The sequence below is a fragment of the Cornus florida genome, unplaced genomic scaffold, assembly GCF_030987335.1.
Source record: "Cornus florida cultivar Cherokee Brave unplaced genomic scaffold, ASM3098733v1 CherokeeBrave_3.0.0_Hap2_Chr08, whole genome shotgun sequence".
NCBI lineage: Eukaryota > Viridiplantae > Streptophyta > Magnoliopsida > Cornales > Cornaceae > Cornus > Cornus florida.
The window spans coordinates 7,853,730-7,863,712 of record NW_026775578.1 but is presented as its reverse complement, the minus strand read 5'-3'; the positions used below and the strand labels follow the sequence as shown (position 1 = coordinate 7,863,712).

The 9,983-nt window shown below is 34.5% G+C and overlaps 1 protein-coding gene across 5 annotated transcripts; it reads left to right on the top strand.

Annotated features, from left to right (window-relative positions):
- The first annotated feature begins 612 nt into the window (after positions 1-612).
- LOC132269190 (protein CLP1 homolog) lies at positions 613-8,237 on the top strand. 5 transcript variants are annotated; one of them, XM_059770280.1, is made up of 9 exons: positions 613-1,221; positions 3,815-3,883; positions 3,952-4,044; positions 4,943-5,027; positions 5,322-5,449; positions 5,571-5,631; positions 6,545-6,679; positions 6,865-7,030; positions 7,637-7,771. In XM_059770280.1, the coding sequence occupies exons 2-9, from the start codon at positions 3,845-3,847 to the stop codon at positions 7,638-7,640; spliced, it is 711 nt and encodes a 236-aa protein (XP_059626263.1). In that variant the 5' UTR covers positions 613-1,221; positions 3,815-3,844; the 3' UTR covers positions 7,641-7,771. The 5 variants fall into 5 exon arrangements, 3 of the variants coding, with proteins under 3 accessions (XP_059626263.1, XP_059626264.1, XP_059626262.1); XR_009469433.1 differs by having other exon boundaries at positions 617-1,221; positions 6,854-7,030; XR_009469432.1 differs by lacking the exon at positions 7,637-7,771 and adding an exon at positions 7,778-8,237 and having other exon boundaries at positions 618-1,221; positions 6,854-7,030.
- Positions 8,238-9,983: the final 1,746 nt, after the last annotated feature.

Sequence of the window (9,983 nt, the reverse complement as noted above, 5' to 3'; positions counted from 1 at the left end):
TCCTATGAATATTTATTAGCTTTGTGTAGTTACTTGCAAATACACATTGCTTGTTCAGGTACTTGCCAATAAATCACTTATTTGTTACATTTGGTTCGAGGAATAATGTAAAAGAAGAGGGATAGATGGCTTCCTTTATTTGGCTGGAAAGGAGGAAACAATGATCCGAAAAACATCCTCATAATCTACTATGTTTTTAGAAAGGTGTTTTTTTTTATCTGTCCAAAATTAAGTGAGAGAGAGGAAGAAGAAAGGATACCCTACAAATATGCAATTCGAAATTAATCTTTACTTACAAATTTATTTTTCTCACGCTAACAATGAGAGTATATTAATTAAAAAATACAAAATACAATGTTACTTCATCTATCATTTCTAGTATTTTTTTCAATTTAATTAAACAAAAAATATGAGAAAGACATTTCCTTCCTTAGTGATGCTTCCATCCATGCCCTCGTCATTTCCATCCCTCCAACCAAAGAGGAAGACAAATACTCACAGGGCAATGTAGAGTAGGGTTTTTAAAAAATTAAGGAGCTAATATATATATTTTTGGTAAATAAATCTCTTTAGTATTTTTAAATTTGTAATTATCTTTGGGAATAAAAAATTTGGGGCCTGATGGCCTTTCGGCTCCACGCTGGTCCTCCACTACCAACAACGGAATTGAGGCAAGAGTGAGAAGAAACTAGAAAGGGATTAGACCGACTTCTGGGAATAAGAGAAAAAAGAGGAGGCCGGGTAGAGAGTAGAAAAGAGTAAAGGATAATTAACGGATAAATTGGCCGGGAGTTCACCGGAAAGGAGGATTCCAGTGAGCAAGTCGGGTGGGTTTAGGGTTTACGGCGAGAGGGTCCATCATAGTTCTGTCAATGGTAGCATAAACAAATTGTTAGATAATAACTAGTACCGAATTAGGAAATCGTACATACCACTCTTCTCCCTCACTCATTCATCTATTCTCCAACGACAAAAACTTCAAAGCGGTTCGCTGCAACGTTGCCGGCGAAAATCAAGAAGGTTACCTATCGACAAAGCGATAAAGAAGGTTAGTCCTCAAAACCCTAGAAGTTCTCGGTTAGAGAAAGAGTGTGAGCTTTGAATCCAAGTCGGTCCAGACACGCCTCCGGCTCCTCATGGGTACTGCGGAGATCTTTGGCACCGAAATAGCTCCTGAAATCTGGCTGACCTTCCCTCCCAGACACAAATTGGCTGTAGCCTGTAAGCGATTACATTCCCACTTTTTCTCTATAAATACAGGCACCCATACTTAGAAATACACCCAATTACAAATGTATCATCAACATAAAACCACTACATGTTTTTAGCATGTGATTGTATTCTTGTGCTCAGAGGTTAGATTATAATTGAATACAATCAAGAACTGGAAATTGCTACATTATTTCTGTTCATCAATTTATGGTAATTTAGAGACTGTTTAAATAGCATAATATTGTTCAATTAAACTTGAAAAGATTATGCATCAAATAAGTGGACATGTAAGATACAATTTTGTGGATCCATAGATTGTTAAGGACCGGTGTGAATATGCATACATATTTTTTTTATTTTGGTTGGGAAATCGTTTAAGATACCTAGGTTGGCGATCTCCATTTTTAGTTAGTTTGATAATTGAAAAAGGGGGTGACGGGAATTACCAATGGATGATCATGGTTGTTGAGTGAATGAGGAACATTATATCAGTAAATAATATACTTACACCTGGAGGTAAGATTTGTCTAACAGCTTAAAACCTTTTTTTTTTTTTTTTTGGTTAAGTAACAGCATGGATGAAACTTTTGACTGGAAAGAAGTTTAAGCAGTAGTCTTCAGGGACTTGCTGTTTCTTTACAGAAGCATAGGGGAGAAAATAATGTACTTTTGTTCTTCCCGTGAACCTGGCTCATATCCATGCGCATACACATACCAAAGAAAGAAAAAAAATATATGGAAAAGACCGAAACACTTTTTCTAAATCTTTTTTTTTTTTTTTTTTTAATTTTTTAATTTTTTTTTAAATTTGTACTATTCAAAGGGGTTCAGAATTGCAGAAGTCGACCTCAGAAAATTTGCTATATCTTTTGCAATCTGTGACAATGAAATAAAAAAAAAAAAAGAAAAAAAAATAAATAAAGAGGTTGGTGGAATGGGAGGTTTATTTTGTTTCTATTATTCATTCCATCTTTAAAAATATTTTGTAGGTTTATTTCATGTTAGAGGCATCTTTATGTTAAAACAGTTTGGTTACCCAGCCGGCAAATGTAGTTCAATTGGACATTCTTCACTCGTCAATCACTTTATAATCCATAGTGTATCGCATCCTGTAGAAGAAAATAATGTGCTTTTGTTCTTCCCGTGAACCTGGTTCATAACTATGCGCATACACATACCAAAGAGAAAAGCTGAAACACATTTTCTTCTTCATCTTTTTTATTTTATTATTTTTTTAATTTGTACTGCTCAGAGGGGTTCAGAATTGCAGAAGTCCACCTCAGAAAGTTTGCTATATCTTTCGCAATTTGTGACAATGAAATAAAAAAAGAAAAAATAAATAAAGACGGTTGGAGGGATGGGGATTTATTTTGTTTCTATTATTCATTCCATCTTTAAAAATATTTTGTGGGTTTATTTCATGTTAGAGGTATCTTTCTGTTAAAACGGTTTGGTTACTCAGCCTGCAAATGTGGTTCAATTGGACATTTTTCACTCTTCAATCACTTTATAATCCATAGTGTATCCTATCTGGTGGAAGCCTATGAGCTTTAATTTCTGTAGATGTAACCTGATGTTCACAATGATGAATCATAAGTTAAGAGCTTCCCCACTATATTGGTAGAATATTGCACTCTTGCACAACCTCATGCTCATATGTGTTGTATAAATTTTAGATTTCGTTTGTTGGAGGTAAGGAAAGGAGAGGGTGGAAATAAAGGGATGGAACAAGTCTCTATTATTTGATACAAGGGAGAGCTGGAGGGAAGGGAGTGATGGATGAATGAGTCTTCCCTCCTGGTCACCACTTTTCTATAACAACCAAGCCTTTTTCCCAATTACTTTGGGTCGGCTACATGAATCCTATGTTTCCATTCCTCTCTATTTATGGCCATAGCCTCGGTCAATCCATATGCTATCATATCTTTGTTTACTAACTCTACCCGCATTTACCTTCAAAAAAAAAAAAAAAAAAAAAAAAAAAGGCTCTACCCACATTAACTTTGATCTTCCTCTTCCCTTAGTATTACCCTCAATGTGGATTATGCCAATTTATGGCCCACCACTTTTCTGTCCCTCCAAAATTAGACGGAAAAGAGGAGGGAGGAGAAGAATAAATTTTGTATATTATGTAAAGTGACATTATTACCCTTCACTAGTTTTTCCAAATTATATATAATGTTAAGAAATGGAATGGAAGGTGTCACCTCCTTTCTATCCCGTTCCACTCAACCAGACAAAAAGAAAGGACACTTTCCCTTCCCTAGGGATGCCTCATCCATCGTTCCTCCGTCCCTCCACCCTCTTTTCTATTCTTCAACAAAGGATTAATGTTTGCATACAATCAGACATAGGGATAAATAAGTTGTGATGAATGTATTTTACGGTTGGAAGCTGTGCCTTTAGGTTTCAGAGACAAGGTTTCAGCCCATAGTTGGAATGCATTTAAGCCAGTTCCTTGGACAACATATCATTTATTTGTAGGAGCACAACATCTATAGAAATATTTTTTGACCCCTGCTAAAGAACCATTGCTCATGATAGCTAGTGGTCTATACTGTAAGTTGGTTTAATAACTTGTTTCATGTTCATGCATTATCAGGTTTTCACTTGGTATGGAGCGACAATTGAAATGGATGGTAATACTGAAACTGATTGTACGGCAGATGAGGTATGCTTGGTTGGTCAAAGTCTTTTGCATTGTAATTGGAATGACATATTTTCAATTTTTGATTGCAGACACCCATGATCAGTTACGCAAATGTGCATGCTGTACTCAAAGGACGAAGAAATCGCGCCAAAGCATCGCCTAGTGACTCTGATTCTTCTCAGGTATTAATTCATATATCTTTAATATTCCAATACATATCATATATGTATTTACATGTTTCAATCATGTTTCATTCAATTATTGTTACATATGTGGATTGCAAAAAAAAAAAAGTTACTTATGTGGGATCTTCTGTAGAAATTCCAAATAATTTTTTTTGGACTCGAAATGAGAGCTTTTGTAACCGAAGAAAGTGTTCATATGCTTTTTTCTTGTGCCTTTGTTTGTTTATTATTGATATTCTGGTGCCCTAGGTGTAATGGAACCACAGAAACATATCCCGAATGTGATAACTCTCCAATGGCTCCAATGGTGACATTCCTGTTTGCAATTCCCTGCAGAAAATAGGTTGACACCAGAGTGATAACAAGCTAGAAACCTCTCATTATTTTCAATCCTTTGACAAACAATCTGCCATTGGCAGATGTTAACAGTAACTGTCTCTCTCCTGTTTGCTTTAACCCAAATTATTGGTGTTGCTGCATCAGCCTAAAAACTTCCCTACACTTTTAAATAATTCACCCCTCTTAATTATCAGACATACTTGCTTCCCCTCTCCTATTTAAGTGGGATTACTGCCCAACAAAACAATGGATAGGAAATAGGAATTATAGATATTTGGAGGGGTTGAGGAAGCAAGAAGTTTCTTAATATAATTATCTTTTAGCATTTTATTTTTTTTTTTTATTTTTTTTTATAATCATCTATGACCTTGTTTTTATATAATTCTATTTTTTCTGTGTTTATCATAATTTTTGTTTTCATGTTTTGTTTCTTTTGAATGCCGTAGTGCTTGTCTGCATTTGCAGTTTTTTAATTGCAAACTTATTTTACCAGTTCACAAATTTATCTAAGAACTCATGTTTGCAATTCTGTTTGTTATACTTTGTATTGGTTCAGGGTCCCGGGGTAATCGTGGTGGGACCCACAGATTCTGGGAAGAGTACCTTATCAAGAATGCTACTTAGTTGGGCAGCTAAACAAGGTTGGTAACCTACTTTTGTAGATTTAGATATTGGCCAAGGATCTATAACCATTCCTGGGTGTATTGCTGCCACCCCAATTGAAATGCGATTTGATCCTGTCGAGGGAGTCCTGGTAACATGCTTTCATTTTTTTCTTTGTCAGTTTGATTGTTATATCTTGACTTAATTTTTATTTCCTTGAATGATACCACATTGAAAGCTTGTGTTGCCAGTTGCTGTTTGGTTCTAACTAAAGTATTTTCTGTCTTCCAATTATCATGGATGTTTTTTGTAATTGGTACTTCACAATGCAGATTTGTATAAGGTGCTCATGAAGGAGCTAGCTCAAATTCTGGAAAGACAATTTGCTGGAAATACAGAGTCTCGAGCTGCAGGCATGGTAATCAATACCATGGGATGGATAGATGGTGTTGGTTATGAGGTAATTAAGTTTCAAGCATCTATTTTTGTGCATATCAGTCACACTAACGTAGGGATGTTTGTCGTAACCTTTATATGAGGTATTATACTCAAAAAAATCTTCTGGTTCGTATTTAATGCAGATGCTTCTCCATGCAATTGAGACATTTAATGCCACTGTTGTACTGGTGTTGGGTCAAGAAAGTAATTTTCATTTGAGAACTTTATGTTGTGTTTATTCACATTGTCTGAATGCAATCTGCAAGTATTCTTGTTGTTGGACGTGACGATGTCTTTGTTGGTTTTTCTTTCAGTTTTTGTATAAGTTGTGTGCAAATATATGATCTTGATACACTGAGATGCTTTGCTGACATAAACTTATCAATATATGTATATGTATATATACACACACACACTTACTTTACTGACATTCCGAGTTCAATGAGCAACATGGAGCTTCTTAGGTGACATTTTAAAGTCAAACAGATTATAATAGTACATCACACCTTTTCGGCCCAGAGCATGCTTTTGTATTTTAAAGCCTTTATGTGGTATTAATATACTTAGTTTTTTTTATTACATTTTCTTATGAAATTAAAATTTTCCGATCTCATCTTACTGTTGGTGAGTATCTGAAATTCAGGCAATTCTGGCTGTATCACACTTCGTATTCCGGAGTATAAATTTGATCAAATATCTGTTTATGTGACAAAATTTTTAAATTGCTATTTATTCATTGCCTCATACTGTCAATACTTCTGATAACACTAACTTTGTTTTGAGAGGCAAAGCTGGCACATGGGGAAAAGACTTTGTTCTGCAAACATTAAGTCCCAATTGGGACAAAGTGGTGCGTGTCATACCAATAAAAATAAAGAAAAAAAATTGTTTGAATTAGTGGAGTTTTAACTTAGTTTTGCAAGTGTAAATTAACCATTTTGTAGTCTGTGTGTATCGTAAACATGGTATATATATATTTTTTTTATGGTTAGTTTGAAGCCTTGAAAAAAGGGAATGTTTTGCTTGAATTGTTTCCTAAATTAAGAAATCTATATCGAAGAGACTTCACTGACAACCCCAGGCTGTTGGTTTTTATATGCTTCTATAAACTCTGCAGGAGAAACTTTGCAGCATGCTGAAAGATGTATTGAAAAACAAGCCCAATGTGGACGTTGTGAAACTTCAAAAGTCAGTCGGTGTTGTATCCAGAAATTCAAAAGCCCGTCAGAGGTCCAGGAGCAGCAGGATAAGGGTACATGGCGATTTTTTCAGTTATTAAATAATAGTATGATGGTCATTGGCCCATTGTAGTATTTGTTTTCTTGTTTTCTTAAGATGAAAAAGCTCGATCATACTTTTTTATCCCGGAATAGTTTTATGGCCTTGCAAATGATCTATCCCCGCATTCTAATATCACAAATTTCAGTGATTTGTCAGTCTATTGTATTGGTGGTGGACCACAGGCTCCACGTTCAGCTCTGCCAATTGGTGCAGAGCCTGCTGCAGATCCTACATGGTTGGTTCCTGTTAGTATCAACAGAGACTTGATCCATTTAGTTCTTGCCGTTTCATTTGCCAAAAAACCAGATCAAATTATTTCAAGGTATGGATGGATTCCTCTTCTTCAATTATTATATGAATTTTATCAGACAATGGGAAGAACATCTAGTTGATGGCATTTAATCCAGGCATTATGTCCAGTAGTAGGATAGCAATCATGCTTCTGTTTTAGAGAACAAGTTTAAATTTATACCCGATTTGATGATTCCTAATATTCTGCAGCTACAAATCCTCGACACCCAAATACACACTCCCCAGTCCCCCTCCCTTTCTTCTTTCCCTTCCTCTCTGTTTCCCGGTTTTTGTCCCAGAATAGATTGACCTAAAAGAGTAGGTTGGGTTATACATCATCTCTTACCAAATAATGTGGATAATGTGGTTGCCCTTGATAGGTGTGAACCTAAAGAGTTTAGTTATAATTATCAGTTTTCTTTTTTAATTTCTACCATAACCTAGGGTTGACTGTAATGCATATTTTGTGCCATGTGCCTATACTGCGTGTAGGAGGTGTCCGTGCCACGGGACCTGCTATTTTTGTTCCATCTAGTTAGCTTCCATTTGAAATACCATTACATTTATGAGCCTCCGCACCAAAAATAAATACATAAATAAAATTGTGATTAACTAACTAACTAAAAATTTTTCTCAGATGAAGTAATGTTGCTGGGTTCATATATGCAACGGACATCGATAATCGGAGTTTTGAACTTAAAACCTGTTAGGTTGGTTAATGTGGCACTATGTTTCTATGCTGTTTTCATTTTATTATTGGTTTAATAATCAATTGCAGGAAAATAATTACATATCTCGCACCATCAGTCGTTCCCGGGGAAAATTTTTGATTGTGGAGGTTTAACATGGCTGGAAAGGCTGAAGTTAACATGGTTTTAGTTTGGTGACGACTCCTGTTCTGTTCTCGTAAACGGAACTGTAGTAACAAGTGCAAAAGAGGAATTAACCGTCCCGCGTTGTGTATTAGTGAGTGTAGCTGTTTTCTAACGCAGTTAACTTTTTTTTTTTGTTTTTTGTTTTGCATCATATCCAATTTTGTTGGGTTGGTATATCAAGATCCATTTTACATGTGTATTTTCTATTAAACTCATAGCTAAACTTACTGAAATTCCTAACGATGGGATTGATTGTTCTTTATTGTGTAGATTTTTTTTTATACTTGACGAAACAGCTGAAATACTCTACTATGTACCATTTTCCCTATTTATTCTTGAAGGATATTTTGATCTTTTCACGAATTTTTAACAAAACTCAAGTAGTTAGTGAGTTTCTTGTTTTTTTTTGAAGGGTAGTGAGTTTCTTGTTGATGTAAAAAAAGTAGCAGTTTTTATTTTATTTTATTTTTGGAGTTCGCGGGGTAATATGGCACCAAAATGGTATAGCTCGCGGAATTTTTTTCATTTTACCTTTATGTTAATTTCAATCACCCAGTCTAATTTTCCTTCAAGTTTTATTTCAATTATTAGTGGCGTCTTGTATCAAGCAAAAAACAGATAATGTGCTTATATACATAAAAAAATAAAAAATTGCTTCTTAAATTGATTTGTCAAACCTATTTGTATTAAGGTGATGTGGATAATGTGTTTATATACCGAAAGAGTTTTAATTCTCGTGATTAGGATTAATACTTGAATTTTAAACTTATTTATTTGAATTTATTCAATATATTAAATAAATAAAAATCTTTAGATTTTTCCTAAATAAATCAGTACTTCTTTGAATCTTAGGTAATCTTAAGTCTTGCTCTCAACTTAGGTCTTCAAGTCTTCGATCTTCTATTTGACTTAAGTGCCACAGTTTGACTTGTGAGCCATTGTTGATGATGTGGTGTGGTTTGTTAACTATTTGACCAATCAATGTGGGCCTTGATGATGTTGTGTTGCCATAGAGATTATGATATGTGGTGTTGCCATAGAGATTATGATATATTTATATTTTATGATATTGTAATATTTAAAGATATTCTTTTATAATTACACTCAATTATTACTCAAATTATTTAGGTGATCTCATAGATAGGTAACTCATGTATGTATTAAGTTTGAGTTTTTCTTCTTCTCCAATAATGTCATGTGAAGTATTGGATTGATTGATTTGGGTTGGTGTGTCAGAAAACATATGTAGTATTTTGTAGCAATACCCGTATGTTCGACATGGGTATAAGAATTGAAACAAGAGATTCCTTGAAGGTAGTTTTCGGATGCTTGTTTGTGTTGATTTTATTTTCATCTATGAAATCTTGGCCTATCTAAGATAATAGAATACAATACACTGGAAATTTGTCGCAGGGCAGCCGGCAACTTCCTGGCCCGAAAATCGAAACTAGCCGAAATGAACCGAAATGAGTTTCTAAAAAATTCGGACGTCACATAGAGGTTTGCAGAAAATAGTTTTTAAAGAGAAAAAAGGAGATTTCGAGATGCTTTGGAGTGTGAGATCGATTTTCATTGGGGGCATAACCAAGAATACAACAAAGAAGCTCATTCACGAGCACTTTGAGAGATTTGGTTGGATAATTTTTGTCTATTTAAAACCTAGTTACGATTTTGTTACTTTTTGTGAAGCTTAATCTCTCATCTCCGTCTAAAGCATGAACATACCATTAATGACAAAAGGGTAAGCATGATAAACAAAATCCTTCTATATGCTTTCTATTTTGTTGGTTAAGCCATATAGTCTGAAGATGCGGCAAATGGAAGAACAAGTGAAGGACTTCATATTTTATTTTCCTTTCTTTTCTTTTCTTTCGATTAATTACATATATATATATATATATATACAGGGGCGGAGCCAGGATTGTATCTTAGGAGGGGGCATAATGTATTTGACAGGGGAAAAAAAAAAAAAAAAAAAACAAAACAAAACAACTAACATGGCATGTATAATTTTTTTCACATCATAAGGCAAACAAAAAAAACAAAAAAGTAAAGCAAAATCACAAAATTTTTAAGGAGCAGTTTAATATTCTTGATCTAATTCATATG

What these genes read in the sequence shown, in the direction of transcription:
- LOC132269190 (XM_059770279.1), top strand. Translation starts at nt 3,845, where the DNA reads ATGGATGGTAATACTGAAACTGATTGTACGGCAGATGAG. An exon ending in CTGATTGTACGGCAGATGAG is followed by an intron (nt 3,884 to 3,951) that starts GTATGCTTGGTT and finishes TTTTGATTGCAG; the next exon opens with ACACCCATGATCAGTTACGC. An exon ending in CCAGATCAAATTATTTCAAG is followed by an intron (nt 7,031 to 7,777) that starts GTATGGATGGAT and finishes AATCAATTGCAG; the next exon opens with GAAAATAATTACATATCTCG.